Consider the following 17473-nt stretch of genomic DNA (forward strand, 5'->3'; position numbering starts at 1 on the left):
GGTTACAAAGCATGAATCTGTTCTATCCTGACAGTTTGCTTAATGCCAAATATTCAGTTAATGTTTTTGACCATTCTTTGTGGCTTATCCTAATGATTCCTAGTACTGTCACTGAGACTTTATTAACATAGGGATTCTCTGAATAGAGGTGTCATTTCTTCATTAAGAAGCTGAAAGGTTTGGTTGTAGCACCTGCTGTATCTTGGCTAGATGACCATTTCTGAAGGTGTTGTGAATGGTACATAGTGTTCAAATCAAATGAAGCATTACCAGTCATTACACTAAAGCCGCTGTGCATGACCTACCGTTATTAAACAAGTTCAATTTTAATTTAATCTTGTTAAAAAGGGCTTGGATGTGTGAAAACATGATTCAGAAACATGGGACAAAATCTGCCTCTGGAACAAAAAAATAAAAAAAAATCCATAGGTCTCAAATGTGTAGTTTGGAAAGAAACACATTTTAGCTGAAGTGTTTTTAATTTTTTAACATGACATCTGGTACTGCATTAGGTTAAGCAAAGGTCTCCATGCCATACTTTTGTTTCAGTTACACTTCCTGGGTGCTTTCACCTCAGCAGTGTCTTCTGGGTCATGTTATTGGCTGAAAGGCATGCTCGTCAATGGGGGAAGCAGCTAATTGGTTATCAATGAAGGGGGGAAGAAAGCCCCAGAAGGTGTACAATTTCACCCACTAGGTGACCACACCATCTGAAAGCATAGCATTCAGATTTCTTTAAGTGAGCACAGCACTTTTTCAAAGTAAAATTACATACACTATGTGACAGGGTAGCTGAGGCGGTGACGTCAGACCAGAAGCAGGAACAAAACACTGACGCTGCAGGTACGGTGCAGTTTTATTTTAACAAACAAAAATAAAATAAAAAGTTGTACCAAAAAACACTTTGCTCACAGAGCGAAATAAAAGGTCCAAGTTTTACTTTTAAACTTCTCTGCCTTGCTCAGTTCTCTGAACAACCCACCCAGAGTGCCGAGAGCTGCAGGCTATTATGCAAGTGACCATCTCCCGATTAGTAACAAATTAATTAATTTGGGAGATGGCCACTCTTTACTGGCCATGTGGGTGAATTGACTGAAGAAACACAATGTCTTAAAACTGTCTTACTACCACACCCACTGCTGCTTCGGCTTCAATAGGATATCCGTACTGCCTCTGGGCATGCAGATCCCCGCCCTTAATCTGTATTTCCATATTTGAAACCCTCCCACAGTCATGCTTGTGTTCCGCCCATGCTCCCTTACGCTGCCACAGCACTTCCTCAAGTTCAGCATTACTCCTAGCAAGTAACGCAGGCACGTCATACAGACCCACTCCCTTCACTGTACTAACTGCATGCCTAATAAAGTATCATGTAATTCAGATTCACTTGCTTTGCAAAGCCCTGCTGATAAATATATTGTTGGGTTGGATGTACTGAGTGATTTGAAATGTATTGTTTGGGGTTTGAGAGAAGGTGATGTAATGTAATGTATTATTGTACAGTTCTGGTCACCTCGTTACAAAAAGGATATTGCTGCTCTAGAAAGAGTGCAAAGAAGAGCAACCAGAATTATCCGGGGTTTAAAAGGCATGTCGTATGCAGACAGGCTAAAAGAATTGAATCTATTCAGTCTTGAACAAAGAAGACTACGTGGCGATCTGATTCAAACATTCAAAATCCTAAAAGGTATAGACAATGTCGACCCAGGGAACTTTTTTGACCTGAAAAAAGAAACAAGGACCAGGGGTCACAAATGGAGATTAGATAAAGGGGCATTCAGATCAGAAAATAAGAGGCACTTTTTTACACAGAGAATTGTGAGGGTCTGGAACCAGCTCCCCAGTAATGTTGTTGAAGCTGACACCCTGGGATCCTTCAAGAAGCTGCTTGATGAGATTCTGGGATCAATAAGCTGCTAACAAGCAAACATGCAAGATGGGCCGAATGGCCTCCTCTTGTTTGTAAACTTTCTTATGTTCTTATGTTCTGGCAGAGGTGATGTTAGCAGCTTGTGAGAATGCGTGGTCGGCAGCTGGTGATTATTGATAAATTGGCTGTCGGCCATGCAGATTAAATACTCTCATGCAAAATGTGCGTGCGTGCGTGAGTGCGTACCTCCTGGTCTGGGGACGTCACGGCCAAGCCGTCCTGTCACACGTGGTGTCGGGGTGGGATACAGCGCCTCCACGGACTCAGGCCAGAACAGGTACTGGGGTACACACATTTTTGAAGAAGATTTTTCTTTTTAGAGCAGAGGATGGAGAGGTATGAGAGCTGGCTGAGGGACCCCAGCACCTCCCTGTGGCTGAGAATGGAGAGGAGGCATTTACTGGGAGACAACCATGTTGTATGAGTCACCCTGCACCCCACGCAGCCATGCCTTTACCAGGTGAGACCCTCGGGGATACCATCACTGCAATTAAGAGGTGCAGCTACCCCTATATAATAATACTATAAAACAACACTAGTAGAGTAAAGCAGTTTATTCACTACAGAATAGCTTATGAATAGAGACATTGTTAAGTAATGCACTTCATAAAGTTAAATAATGCAATCCATCAATTAAATCAAAAAAATGTAATCAATCAATAAGTAATAAATTATTAGAAAATACTCCAGTTGACGGTCATTTTATGAAACTACAGCTAACTGAACAGATAATTGCAGTAGTTCTAAGACATGGCAGGCTGACTGGTCTTTAGCAAGACAAAGATGAGTGAGCACAGCCAGCAATGGATACATCTTCAATGGGTCAGTGCAATACTATTCTCATCAGACTGGTCTAGCAGGACAGTGCAATACTGTTGCATTCAGGCTGATCTTCAGTACGACACTCCAGTGTGCTGCACATGGCTGCAGAGCTCAGTCCCCTCTGCTGACTGCTCCTGATCCTGATCCGAAGTTTTCCTGAGACAGATGTCAGAGACACACAAGGAGGGCTCAGAGTTTAACTGCAGCAATAACAGAAGCTTTAAAGGATGATGACACTTCTAGGCTTCAGAGTAATCAAGTCTCATTGAAATCACAGAGTGCATTTCAGGGTAAGGAGCAGCTGTGTATCAACTGTAAAGACACTCTGAGGATGGCAGCAGCTTTGTGACATTACTGATGAAAGGGTTATTTTTTAATACCCTGGATTGAACTTGAATCAAAGAATAATGATTATGAATCTTTATCATCTGGAAACCAAAAAAGCCAAATTAACCCAATACAGCATTTCAGGACACAGGTCAAAGTGAAGGTGAGTTTGCAAGAGGGATTCTTAAAGAGCGAATCATAAAGTTTCCATCTCCATTTTCAGTGCTGTAAAGGATGATGACAGGTAGAGATAGCGAGTGCTGCCCCCTGTCTGTACACATACTGGTCAATACTGTCTTACCGTGATGTACCACCAGCAATACACAGGGAACCTGGAAAACAAATACGCAGATTGATTTCAGTTTGTTTCTTATAATTGTGTTATATGTGTTTATATAAACTTGCTAAATGTTTATTTTGGACACTGTAAATTAGCTGTGTATATTTAATGAGGAAATCATTCTTTTTTAATGAACTATCCCTAAGACTGGGGTGTGCTGTTCACACTGTAGAAATCACAGGAAGAAGCCTGCATGTGTGCTGTGACAGGCCAGGTGAAATGTGTGCACTGACTGGGAGTCTCACCTTGGATCCTGCAGTATTGAAGGAGCAGCAGAGTGAACACAATGAAATGAATCAGAGTGAAGCTCACTCTGTAGCCAATAGCAACAGCGCTGTGCCAGGACGCTGGGGGAAGGAAGGCACAGTATGAGTGCGTGCTAGTGACTTCCATACACCTTGACTGAGCTGATAGGGATTCAAGAACATTACCCTGCTCACACTCGCTCTAGAGGAACAGCCTTCAGCCACTCTGTCACTCCAATGGCTGTCTGCTGTAACTGCATTTTATTTGAACCATCATTTTAATCACTCAATTAACACTAATTTGGGTAAATTTATTTTAAATGTAATTAAACCTAATGTAAAACTAAAACATTAGTGGGTAACATACACTACTGAATATAGTATAGAACCAGTGACTGTACAGTGTATTTGTTTCCAATCCAATGTGTTGATATTGCTGGCAATTCTGTGATCTGTTTATTAAGGGTTCTATACTGGGAATATAATGATACCTATTATAATCTATGAGATCACTTTCAATCATCAAGTCAGTTATGAAAAGTTTCTGATCTTACTTTGCACTTCAATGTGTAGCTCCTGGCTGCTCTTCTTCACTCCCTGTGACTCCACAGCACACGTGTAGCTCCCAGTGTGGCTCTTCTCAGTGCTGGCTATGCTGTACAGTGCAGAGTCAGTGCTGTTAGTCACAGGCTCCCCGTCTCTCACAATGGTGTAGTGGAGTTGAGGGCGGGGGGTTTTGTTCACTGCTGCCTCACAGGTCAGGTTAAGAGCCTCTCCCTCCTTCACTGTGGCTCCTGGAGAGGCTGTCAGAGTCACCCTGGAGAACAGCTCTGACACAAGACAACAAGAACACAGTCAACGGGTCTGTGGAGAGTCAAACCAGGTGAAACCTCTTCCAGCTATAGACAGTGCAGCCTTAAGGACTGACATTGTGGTTATAGATACACAAATGAATAGTTTGACTGTCACAACAATGAGATACATGCCTTTAACAGCCATACAGAGAGATTATGTACTGAATGTTCATTGTGTACTAAGAGTAATCCCACATATGAGCCGGCAGCTGATAACCTCCTGAGGCACGTTGCTTATTTAAGATGTGTTTGAGACCTCTGGATCACGGGTGGGATCATTCTCAGACACAATGAAGATTCAGTGCATAATCTTGCTTATACCATGAATGAGACATTTCCTGCACACTTTATATTTATGAGACTAATTTGATTTGGAAAAAGCAACAGGCCAACAATGGAGAGAAACATTAGTTTAGTGAATGGGTGGTATTAGTTTAGTAAATGGGTGGTTTAGTTTAGTGAATGGGTGGTATTAGTTGAGTGAATGGGTGGTATTAGTTTAGTGAATGGGTGGTATTAGTTGAGTGAATGGGTGGTATTAGTTTAGTGAATGGGTGGTATTCTAACCCACAGTATTCTAACTAAGCTAAGTTAGTAGAAACAATTGGGGCAACCTTGGCCCCCATCGGTTTTATAGTTGTGCCTATTTGCTTTGTGCTGGGCAAGGTTGCCCCAATGGTATCTTGAAACTTGGCTTGTGTTTTTGATAACTTGCCGTTTTTTCACATTTCCAATGTGTTTTTGTTTCAGATTCCATAATAAAAAATACAGATGCCTTAGTGCTGTTACTAACTTCTGTTTCTACTAGTTTATTCATAAGCTATTGTTTCATTTAGAGAGGTTGAAAGTGTCTCCTTATTCAGCCCAGCAGTCTGTTTAAATGTTTAGGATACAGCAGATGAACGCAGTTCTGGCGACTGAATTATTTAATGTTTTTTTTTTTTATGAGATACAGAGATTTATGCAATGTCTAACGATGGAATTTCTCAATCATGGTAAACAAATTTTTTTAGCAACAGCACACAAAAATAAAGTAGCTTCCAATGTAAATGTATTTGTTTTTTTGTCTTTCCCTTTTTGTGATGTTCACTGCTTTGTGCTCTACAAAGTGAGACTGGCAGAGTTGTGCTGTCACAGCACCATGTACCCAGCACCCAGAAGGAGCGGACTGCTAGGTCTGTACAGACACAGACAATGCCAGCTGGATTTTGATACTGATAGAAATTATTTAAATGCAGTATGAGGAGCAGCATGACTCAACTCAGAATGATTGTAAACATCATAAAAGGTAAGACAAACATGAAAAAATATAGAACATGTAATTGGAAGTTTCTCATTAACAGTTTAGAGAAAAAGGCTTGATCTTAATTACTGATATTTATCCTGTGCCTCTATATTGCTATATTTGGTATGGCCTATTGTGGATTCTTACAGCTTCAAGACAGCTTGTCAGAACACAAGACCTTGCTATCGTATCAGAAAGCTCTGCTCTTATTTAAGCACTTTAAATTATTAAGACATGAATTAATACAGCTGGACTGGACTTCAATATTAACTTATCAGAGAGACATTACAGAGAAGGGGTGATGTTAGAATGAACCTACCTCTCACTGACACCCGCACCTCTGCAGAGTAATGGGAGGAGCTCCACGCTCTGCACTTGTAGGACCCCTCGTCACTCTTTGAAACACGATTCACACTCAGCTCTGTGCCAGCCTGGAACTGTAACTCTTTATTATCTTTATAAAATGCAACCGTGGTAGCTGTATAACTCCGGAAACGACACCTCAGAGTCAGAGAGTCTCCCTCAAACACAGGCTGGGAGGGAGTCTGCAGGATCACTTGTCCATCTGAAAAGACAGAAAGAGTTCAGATTAACAGGGCTGAGAGACAGGTCAGGATTGACCACTGACTGGAGGGAACTGACAGTTTTATACAAACACACCTGCATCACCACCACTACACTCTCACCATCTCTCCCTCCTCATCCACTTTCACTCTCACTGAATAGATCTCATTGTCTTTCTCACTCTCTCTCACCCCACACTTTCTCTCTTACTCCCCTTTCTATGGGTCTCTCGGTCTCTCTCTGCCCTCCTCTGTATAGATCACAGTCTTCTTTCTTTCTCTCTCTCTATATAGATCTGACTGTCCATTACTCTATTTTTCTCTCACTCCCCATGGCCAGAGTGTCTCTCCCTTCTTATTATTCTCTCTCTTTCTCCTTTCATTCTTTTTCTCTCTCTTCCTCCTTTCATTCTTTTTCTCTTTATTCCTCCTTTCATTCTGTTTCTCTTTATTCCTCTTGTACCAATGCCAAATGTCTCAGAACTCACTCTCTCTCCCTCACTCTTTGTGGCTCTCGCTGACTCCCTCTTCCTTTCTACCTCTCCTTATCCCCCTCTCACATATCTAGATATATCTCACTGTTTTTACCTCTATATTTCAACTTATTTTCTTGCTCTTTCTCTCTCGTTCTCTCCCGAAAAGGGACCTCATTGTTTTATAAATCCCAGTTAGTTAAAGATAAATGGTTTGATTTTGTTTAAGATAAATCCCAGGATCCCCTGAAGACACAAGGTCAGCTGTATAGATATAGAATTCTCTGATATTTACAACTGAAAGTTAATACAAGCAATGAATTTGCTATTAAGGTGCAGTAAGGGTTTCCCCCTGCTAGTAATGGTAGCTGGTAGCCCTCTAAATGGGTCTCTGATTCTCCAGCAGGTCGGGGGACAGACAGATCAGCATGGCAGTGGTTGCTATGCCGCTGGGGTGAAGTCACCTGGAGCTCAGGCTTCCTGCACATCTTCATGTCGTGTGAGGGTCTTTTCAAATCAAGCCTAAACTTACACCTCGACAATCAGATGTGTCCATAATAAAATGCGTTCTTATTTTTTATTTTTTTACCCTATATAAAAAGAATTTCTGTATTCAAAATAAAACAGTTTTTTCTTCTTAAATAAAGACATGCCATTTACATTGTGAATACTTAATTCTGAGTACAGGACAGCCCCAAACGAGAGAGAGTCTTGACAGTTGAAAGGTCACAGTAAAGCGTTTAGAATGCTGTGTTCAGTTCTGGTCACCACATTATCAAAACTGTGGCCCGGAAGAGAATTCAACAGAGAGGACCCAGACGAGGATCGAGTTGCAAATATGGATTGAAGGAACTGAATTTATTTAGCCTAGAACAAAGAAGAATCAGGGGGCATTTGATTGAGGTCTATAAGATCTTAAAAGGCGTTGGCATAGTTAACCCGAACCAATACTTGAAGCGCAGTACAGAAACCAGGACCAGAGGAAAATGAAGTGGAGATAGACATGCTAATTGTACGTTGCCCTGGATGAGGGCGTCTGCTAAGAAATAAATAATAATAACAAATGGAAACATTGAAACCTCCAGTTTACAACAAATAGAACCTTGTTTGAGGCAATATATGTTCTCCAAAGTGGAAGGATATATAATAATTGTTTGATTTTTTGAAAAAATTAAAAAATGAGTTTGTTTTAAAAAATATATATATTGTGTCCGTTTTTATAAGCGGGATAACACACTCCAGGGCCTGTGCGTTGTGTTGCATTAACCCAACTACAGACATATTTTAATGCAACACAACGCACGCCCTGTCATGTGCTTTTATTATCTATTACATCATCCATCACATATGACTAATATTCTGTTCTCCATCACATGTAGGCATTAGTTTGTTCTATAGCATATTAGCTATAGTCTATTCTACAGCTGTCCTGACTGGAGAGAATGGAATATTGCACATGTGACGCACAGTGGCTAACCTGCTGAAAGGGATTTTTATTTAGGTGTAGAGGGATGATTACAGTACATTAACGACCTTAAACAAATAGTTTACCAATGTTTACAATAGTTTCTAACCCCGTTCAGTTAGATCTGAATATATCTTTGGGTAAACCGAAGGATGCACATTAATACAACCTATTCAAAAAGCTTTAACTCAAGAGCATTAACTCATTGATAAATTCAATAAAGTGGAATTGGAATTAATTAAATTAAACAGAATGCTTCATATTCACAATCTGGGTTAATAAAATCATTAGAAAAATGTATAACTGCCTGTTGAAATATGAAAACACTCATATGGTCAGTGTAACTGTCTACGAAGAGGCTGCATTAAGCTGAGTAAACTCACCAGACACAGTTAATATTACTTTATCACTGAGATGTGAGTAGAGTGGCTGATCTCCTCTTTGTCCTCGACAGCAGTACTGGCCCTGGTCAGATACAGCAGCTGCAGTGACTGTGTAGCTGTCACCAGTTATACTGCGACCAGCAGTCTGGGGCACTGGAGTGTCCTCACTGTCTTTGTACCAGAGATATTTCCAGCCAGCAGAACCCCCCTCAACCCCACACCTCAGAGTGACTGTCTCCCCAGTGAATATGTCTGGGAATGGAGGCTCCAGGGTGAGTGTAGTCTGGGGCAGCTCTGTAGAAATATAAAGATGATATAATTAGTGTGCACCTTTCCCTTTCAGAGCATCAGTAGCAACACTTAAATCAAGTAAAAACTGGCTGACAGATCAACACCAATGTTTTTTTTTTTATTTTTATTATAAAATTTGACCCACCTAGAAAATTTCAATCCAACAGCTTTTCAATAGAGTTCCACGCTTTTGTTGTATGCCAATTTGTTTTATTTATTTTTGAAGTTATTGCAGTAACCACGGGATCACACAGTTCTCTCTCTTTCTTTATCTCTGTTTTGACTCACATAGCTACCAAAACATTTACAAGCAATGGAGGCTTCTTAGAGGAGGCAAGGGAGGCAGAGCCTCCTCAACTTAACAAATAAACAAATATATATATATATATAACTTTAACCACCCCAGAAGTGGTATATATCATCGGAACCACACGCCCTGAATTGGTTTATACTGCTTGAATGTCCATATTTTCTCTTTAAGTTCATTAACCAGCCCATGCTGTATTTTTTGTGTGGGCGTGTTTTTTTCAATCTTTGTTTTCTTCTATTTCATTTAGCTCTTCCTCATCTACTGTTATGTGTTTACTCTTGCTGGTGCACTTATTTTATTTATTTATTTTTTTTCAGGTGCACTGCTGTCTTCACTGAGAAAGCTGGTGTTGTACCAGTTATGTGGAGTTTCATCCCCAAATATATTAAAGGAAATAGGTCAAATGCCACTCATTTTTGGCTGTGGTTTTGTAACTAATAACAAATAAAATGTCAGTTTGTCATGGAATTTAGAATGTAGTGGTGCGGAGTGATTTATTCAGTGTGAAGCGGCTCATTAGTATGCAAGCCGTGCTATATGCTATATATACACACGGTCATGTGATGCTGTTTAACCAATCAGAGGTTGTTATTTTTCCAAGCCGTGTTATATATATATATATATATATATATATATATATATATATATATATATATACTTACAGACAACTTACAGACAAGTTTCTGAGAGTCAACAGCTTGCGTGATAGGCGGCTCACAGGACAACAGCTTCAAGCACAGCTTAACACTGGTTGAAGTAAGCAAGTGTCAGTTTCAACTGTGAAGAGAAGACTTCGAGCTGCAGGTTTGACAGGTCGAGTGGCAGTAAGAAAGCCATTGCTAAGATGGCAAAATAAGAAAAAGAGGCTTGCCTGGGCCATGAAGCACCGCCAGTGGACTACTGAAGACTGGAAGAAGGTCTTATGGACCGATGAATCAAAATTTGAAATCTTCGGTTCATCACGCAGGGTTTTTGTACGCCGTCGAGTAGGCGAAAGGATGGTTCCTCGGTGTGTGACACCAACTGTCAAACATGGAGGAGGAAGCGTGATGGTCTGGGGCTCTTTAGCTGGATCCAGAGTCGGCGACTTGCACAGAGTGAGTGGCACCCTGAACCAAAACTGCTACCACAGCATTTTGCAGCGCCATGCAATACCTTCTGGTATACGCCTAGTTGGTCAGGGGTTCATCCTACAGCAAGATAATGACCCAAAACATACCTCCAGGCTATGTCAGAACTACCTTAGAAGAAAAGAACAAGACGGTAGACTTCAAATCATGGAATGGCCAGCACAGTCTCCAGACTTAAACCCCATCGAGCTGGTTTGGGATGAACTGGACAGAAGGGTGAAAGCAAAGCAACCTACAAGTGCAACACATTTGTGGGAACTTCTGCAGCAGTGTTGGGAAGAACTTTCCGAATAATATTTGATTTCCATTGTAGAAAGAATGCCACGAGTGTGTTCGGCTGTTATATCTGCAAAAGGTGGCTACTTTGATGAGTCAAAAATTTAGATTAAATTTTGATAAACAAAACGATTCCATGATTTCATTTTTATCTCCAATTGTTTATTTGTTCAATGCTTTAATTTCAGAGTACATTGAGACATTAAACTGCGTAAATTTCAATAAAAACTGGAAAAATTGAGGTGTTCTAAAACTTTTGACCGGTAGTGTATATACATAAATATATATATATATATATTGTAATATAGCGGGTTGTGAGAGACGGCAGGGAGGGGGTTAAAACCTCCCTGCAAGGAAAAAACCATGTGGGAATGCACCTTTTTGTTGGATTTGTATTGCTTTATTGTTTCTAATTGATTTGTTTAATTGTGTTATTGTTAATTATCATCCGCACCTGGGCGTTATTGGAAATTAAGCCCAGGTGCGGGGGTTTAAATAGAGAGCAGGCAGTCTGCTCGGGGCTGCTGAGTGGAAGGAGGCAGTAGGTGCGCTGTCTCCGAGTAGCCAAATGAAGAGAAAGTAAGTGCTGTTTGAAACGGCGTGTTTTGTGAAGACGGGTAAACAGCGTAGCTGTCCCGCGTTAGTCAGGGTGTTCCTGAAAGTCGAGTTAGTGCTCCAGAAGAGCTAGGTGTTTATTTGAATTTTGTATTTGTTTTGTTTCTGTTTATTAAAAAAATTGCGCAAACGCGCTGAAAAAAATCCACGTCTGTGTGCTGGGTCTATTCTTAAAGGGGCAACGAACCCAAGTGGGTGTGAATCTTTTACAATATATATATATATATATATATATATACACACATATATACAGACGTGCTCAAATTTGTTGGTACCCTTACAGCTCATTGAAATAATGCTTCATTCCTCTTGAAAAGTGATGAAATTAAAAGCTATTTTATCATGTATACTTGCATGCCTTTGGTATGTCATAGAATAAAGCAAAGAAGCTGTGAAAAGAGATGAATTATTGCTTATTCTACAAAGATATTCTAAAATGGCCTGGACACATTTGTTGGTACCCCTTAGAAAAGATAATAAATAATTGGATTATAGTGATATTTCAAACGAATTAGTTTCTTTAATTAGTATCACACATGTCTCCAATCTTGTAATCAGTCATTCAGCCTATTTAAATGGAGAAAAAGTAGTCATAGTCACTGTGCTGTTTGGTATCATTGTGTGCACCCACACTGAACATGGACCAGAGAAAGCAAAGGAGAGAGTTGTCTGAGGAGATCAGAAAGAAAATAATAGACAAGCATGGTAAAGGTAAAGGCTACAAGACCATCTCCAAGCAGCTTGATGTTCCTGTGACAACAGTTGCAAATATTATTAAGAAGTTTAAGGTCCATGGAACTGTAGCCAACCTCCCTGGGCGCGGCCGCAAGAGGAAAATCGACCCCAGATTGAACAGAAGGATAGTGCGAATGGTAGAAAAAGAACCAAGGATAACTGCCAAAGAGATACAAGCTGAACTCCAAGGTGAAGGTACGTCAGTTTCTGATCGCACCATCCGTCGCTTTTTGAGCGAAAGTGGGCTCCATGGAAGAAGACCCAGGAGGACTCCACTTTTGAAAGAAAAACATAGAAAAGCCAGACTGGAATTTGCTAAAATGCATATTGACAAGCCACAATCCTTCTGGGAGAATGTCCTTTGGACAGATGAGTCAAAACTGGAGCTTTTTGGCAAGTCACATCAGCTCTATGTTCACAGATGAAAAAATGAAGCTTTCAAAGAAAAGAACACCATACCTACAGTGAAACATGGAGGAGGCTCGGTTATGTTTTGGGGCTGCGCCTGGCACAGGGTGCCTTGAATCTGTGCAGGGCACAATGAAATCTCAAGACTATAAAGGCATTCTGGAGCGAAACGTCCTGCCCAGTGTCAGAAAGCTCTGTCTCAGTCGCAGGTCATGGGTCCTCCAACAGGATAATGACCCAAAACACACAGCTAAAAGCACCCAAGAATGGATAAGAACAAAACATTGGACTATTCTGAAGTGGCCTTCTATGAGTCCTGATCTGAATCCTATCGAACATCTATGGAAAGAGCTGAAACTTGCAGTCTGGAGAAGGCACCCACTCATATGAGCCGGCAGCTGATAACCTCCTGAGACACGTTGCTTATTTAAGATGTGTTTGAGTCCTCTGGATCACGGGTGGGATCATTCTCAGACACAATAAAAATTCAGTGCATAATCTTTCTTATACCATGAATGAGACATTTCCTGCACACTTTATATTTGTTATTTATGATACTAATTTGATTTGGATAAAGCAACAGGCAGAGTTGTGCTGTCACTGCACCATGTACCCAGTACCCAGAAGGAGCGGACTGCTAGGTCTGTACAGACACAGACAATGCCAGGTGGATTTTGATACTGATAAAAATAATTTAAATGCAGTATTTGAGGAGCAGCATGACTCAGAACCACTCAGAATGATTGTAAACATCATAAAAGGTAAGACAAATATGAAAAAATATAGAACATGTAATTGGAAGTTTCTCATTAACAGTTTTGAGAAAAGGCTTGATCTTGCTATATTTGGTATGGGCTGCTGTGGATTCTTACATCTTCGTGACAGCTTGTCAGAACACAAGACCTTGCTATCATATCAGAAAGCTCTGCTCTTATTTAACTTTAAATTATTAAGACATTCATTAATACAGCTGGACTGGACTTCAATATTAATTTATTAATATTAATTTCTTAGCAGACACTCTTATCCAGAGCAACTTACAATTGTTACAAGATATCACATTATTTTTACATACAGTTCCCCATTTATACAGTTGGGTTTTTACTGGAGCAATCTAGGTAAAGTACCTTGCTCAAGGGTACAGCAGCAGTGTCCCCCACCTGGGATTGAACCCACGACCCTCCGGTCAAGAGTTTAGAGCCTAACCACTACTCCACACTGCTGCCCGACACTACAGACAGAGACATTACAGACAGAGAAGGGGTGATGTTAGAATGAACCTACCTCTCACTGACACCCGCACCTCTGCAGAGTAATCGGAGCTCCACGCTCTGCACTTGTAGGACCCCTCGTCACTCTTTGAAACACGATTCACACTCAGCTCTGTGCCAGCCTGGGACTGTAACTCTTTATTATCCTTATAAAATGTAACCCTGGTAGTTGTATAACCTGTGCGGACACGACACCTCAGAGTCAGAGAGTCTCCCTCAATCACAGGCTGGGGGGGAGTCTGCAGGATCACCCATTCATCTGAAAAGACAGAAGGAGTTCAGATCAGCAGGGCTGAGAGACGGGTCAGGATTGAGGAGTCTGCAGGATCACCCACTGATCTGAAAAGACAGAAAGAGTTCAGATCAGCAGGGCTGAGAGACGGGTCAGGATTGACCACTGACTGGAGGGAACTGACAGTTTTACACAAACACACCTGCATCACCACCACTACACTCTCACCATCTCTCCCTCCTCATCCACTTTCTCTCTTTCACTCTCACTGAATAGATCTCATTGTCTTTCTCACTCTCTGTCACCCCACACTTTCTCTCTTATGCCCCTTTCTACATTTTACTGCATTTAATCCTGTGCTTTACGGAGTACTGTACTGTAATCTGCCACAAGTGTTAGTCAATCTGTAGTATTTTGCATTTAATCGTACCCTGATGTACTATCACTGACACTGTTATCTGCTCCAATATTGAATCGTATTTTGTCATATACTTGTACTTACTAAAACTGAAGTCATTGTATTTATCTTGCTCTTAATTGTATTAATACTTGTACTGTGATTCTTGAAATGTATTTTTTATTTACGACTGTAAGTCGCCCTGGGTAAGGGCGTCTACTAAGAAATAAATAATAATAATAATAATAATATGGGTCTCTTGGTTTCTCTCTGTCCTCCTCTGTATAGATCACAGTCTTCTTTCTTTCTCTCTCTCTCCATATAGATCTGACTGTCTATTACTCTATTTTCCTCTCACTCCCCGTGGTAAGGATAGCATCACAGCAAAGGCTGGAGCTGGAAAGAGAGACTCAGAGGCTAGATAGCTGCAGTAAAGCGCTAATGTGCATGTTTAATTACAAATAACACAGTTACAAACACTAAACAAAACACGTTAACAAAACAAAAAGGCACAAGGGCCAGAACAAAAGTTCTGCAAAACGCACAGCACAGCACAGCACAGCACAGCACAGCACAGCACCTTTACCTCTATCACAAACATTAATTCTAACACTAACACCTGTGATTACCCTTTTTATACACCTGTGACTGGAGCCTAACTAATCATCATTAATTCAATTGACAGCTCCAACCACATTCCCACTTGTGTTCTGGCAGGGAATTTAACCCCTTCCCTGCCAATGCAATACCCCCCAACCCCCCACCCCCCCACAACTCTGGCAGGGCTTTCACCCTGCAACATTCCCTCACCCCCCTCTGTAAGGATTTTACAATCCATCTCTATCTCTCCCTCTCTGTTTAGACCTCTGTATTTATCTCCCGCTCACTCTCCCTCTGTACAGATCTCACTTTCTCTCTCTCTCTAATCCCCCTCTGTATACAGTATTGCTCTCTCTCTCCATTCCCCCTCTCTTTTTATCTCAGCTATACACCTCGTATTACATCATGTATATAGTGGTTTTTGGTGTAATAGCTGAGTCGTGTGTCTTTTTCTTTACACCTCGCTGGTATTGCCCTTTTGATGTTTTATCTCACTTTCAGACCAAATCAATGTCGTGACTTTGTTATTGTTCGCTCTTTTACAAACCAGATTATTTCTGCCAATTATTCTTCAAGATCAGAGTGTCTCTCCCTTCTTATTATTCTCTTCCTCCTTTCATTCTTTTTCTCTCTCTTCCTCCTTTCATTCTTTTTCTCTTTATTCCTCCTTTCATTCTTTTTCTCTTTATTCCTCTTGTACCAATGCCAAATGTCTCAGAACTCACTCTCTCTTCCTCACTCTTTGTGGCTCTCGCTGACTCCCTCTTCCTTTCTACCTCTCCTTATCCCCCTCTCACATATCTAGATATATCTCACTGTTTTTACCTCTATATTTCAACTTATTTTCTTGCTCTTTCTCTCTCGTTCTCTCCCGAAAAGGGACCTCATTGTTTTATAAATCCCAGTTAGTTAAAGATAAATGGTTTGATTTTGTTTAAGATAAAGATTGTTTAAGACACAAGGTCAGCCGTATAGGTATAGAATCCTCTGGTATTTACAATTGAAAGTTAATACAAGCAATTAATTTGCTATTAAGGTTCAGCAAGGGTTTCCCCCTGCTAGTAATGGTAGCTGGTAGCCCTCTAAATGGGTCTCTGATTCTCCAGCAGGTCGGGGGACAGACAGATCAGCATGGCAGTGGTTGCTATGCTGCTGGGGTGAAGTCACCTGGAGCTCAGGCTTCCTGCACATCTTCATGTCGTGTGAAGGTCTTTTCAAATCAAGCCTAAACTTACACCTCGACATTCAGTTGTGTCCATAATAAAATGCGTTCTTATTTTTAATTTTTTTACCCTATATGAAAAGTATTACCGTATTAAAACAGTTTTTTCTTCTTTAATAAAGACATGCCATTTACATTGTGAATACTTAATTCTGAGTACAGCACAGCCCCAAACGAGAGAGACAGCAAGAGAGAGAGAGTGAGAGAGAGAGAGAGAGAGAGAGAGAGAGAGAGAGAGAGAGAGAGAGGTCTGACAGTTGAAAGGTCACAGTAAAGCGAATAAAAAAACAGGGTTTAAAAAAACATGAGCAAAAAAAATTCTTAACAACAGACTGAGGTGAATATCCTGATAAACTGCTAGTTAAAAGGAAAAAAAAATAAAGTATTAATTTCATGACATAGTGCAACTCTACACTCTTTCAATGCTACAAGGCTAACAAACCCCCTGGTCCAGACGGCATATACCCAAGAGTGCGTAAAGAAAACGGAGCCTGGCAAAGACTTTTCACAAATCAATCAAGACAGGGGAAGTCCAGCTGACTGGCACTTTGCAATTGTAATACCAATATTTAAAAAGGGAGATATGGAGGAACCAGGAAACTACAGACCCATCAGCCTCACCTCTATAACATGTAAAATCAATCACTAGATGGAAACTAGGAGTGTAGCAGCATCGTGGGACACAGCCAACATGGATTCACAATTGAAAATCTGCAGACGACCCAAAGCTTGGGGGAGTGGCCAACATGCTTTCAACTACTGCGAAAATCCAAAGCGATGTAGAGCAGATACAGAAATGGGCAGAACCATAGCAAATTAAACTGAATGTCACAGTTTAACATGGTAGTCACATACAATTAGGATCAAAATCAATTAAGGTTATGATGGGGTTGTACACTGCACCAGTGGGACAGCGGTTAGAATGCTGTGTTCAGTTCTGGTCAACACATTATCAAAACTGTGGCCCTGGAGAGAATTCAACAGAGAGGACCCAGACTAGGATCACGCTGCAAATATGGATTGAAGGAACTGAATTTATTTAGCTTAGAACAAAGAAGAATCAGGGGGCATTTGATTGAGGTCTATAAGATCTTAAAAGGCGTTGGCATAGTTAACCCTAACCAATACTTTAAGCGCAGTACAGAAACCAGGACCAGAGGACACAAGATGATTTTTTCTGATAATTTAAAACAGTTTTTCAGTATGGAATGAAGCACAAAGATGACAAGTATTTATATTATCATAATATGCAATTTAACTTTTTATTTCTAATACTCCAAGAGCAAACCTAAAAGGAAG

The 17473-nt window shown here is 40.6% G+C and overlaps 1 protein-coding gene across 1 annotated transcript in view; it reads right to left on the reverse strand.

Moving 5' to 3' along the window:
* Nucleotides 1–2469: 2469 nt before the first annotated feature.
* LOC131725062 (Fc receptor-like protein 5) overlaps nt 2470–17473 on the reverse strand; it is a 282595-nt gene continuing 267591 nt past the window's right edge. The window contains exons 18-21 of the mRNA XM_059018531.1: nt 4219–4494; nt 3665–3766; nt 3381–3411; nt 2470–2908 (exon numbers count right to left, since the gene is read on the reverse strand). Of these exons, the coding sequence (XP_058874514.1) occupies nt 2824–2908; nt 3381–3411; nt 3665–3766; nt 4219–4494 (494 nt within the window). The 3' untranslated portion in view covers nt 2470–2823. The remainder of the gene's footprint in view (nt 2909–3380; nt 3412–3664; nt 3767–4218; nt 4495–17473) is intronic.

Source organism: Acipenser ruthenus, chromosome 60 (assembly GCF_902713425.1).
Source record: "Acipenser ruthenus chromosome 60, fAciRut3.2 maternal haplotype, whole genome shotgun sequence".
Taxonomy (NCBI): Eukaryota; Metazoa; Chordata; class Actinopteri; order Acipenseriformes; family Acipenseridae; genus Acipenser; species Acipenser ruthenus.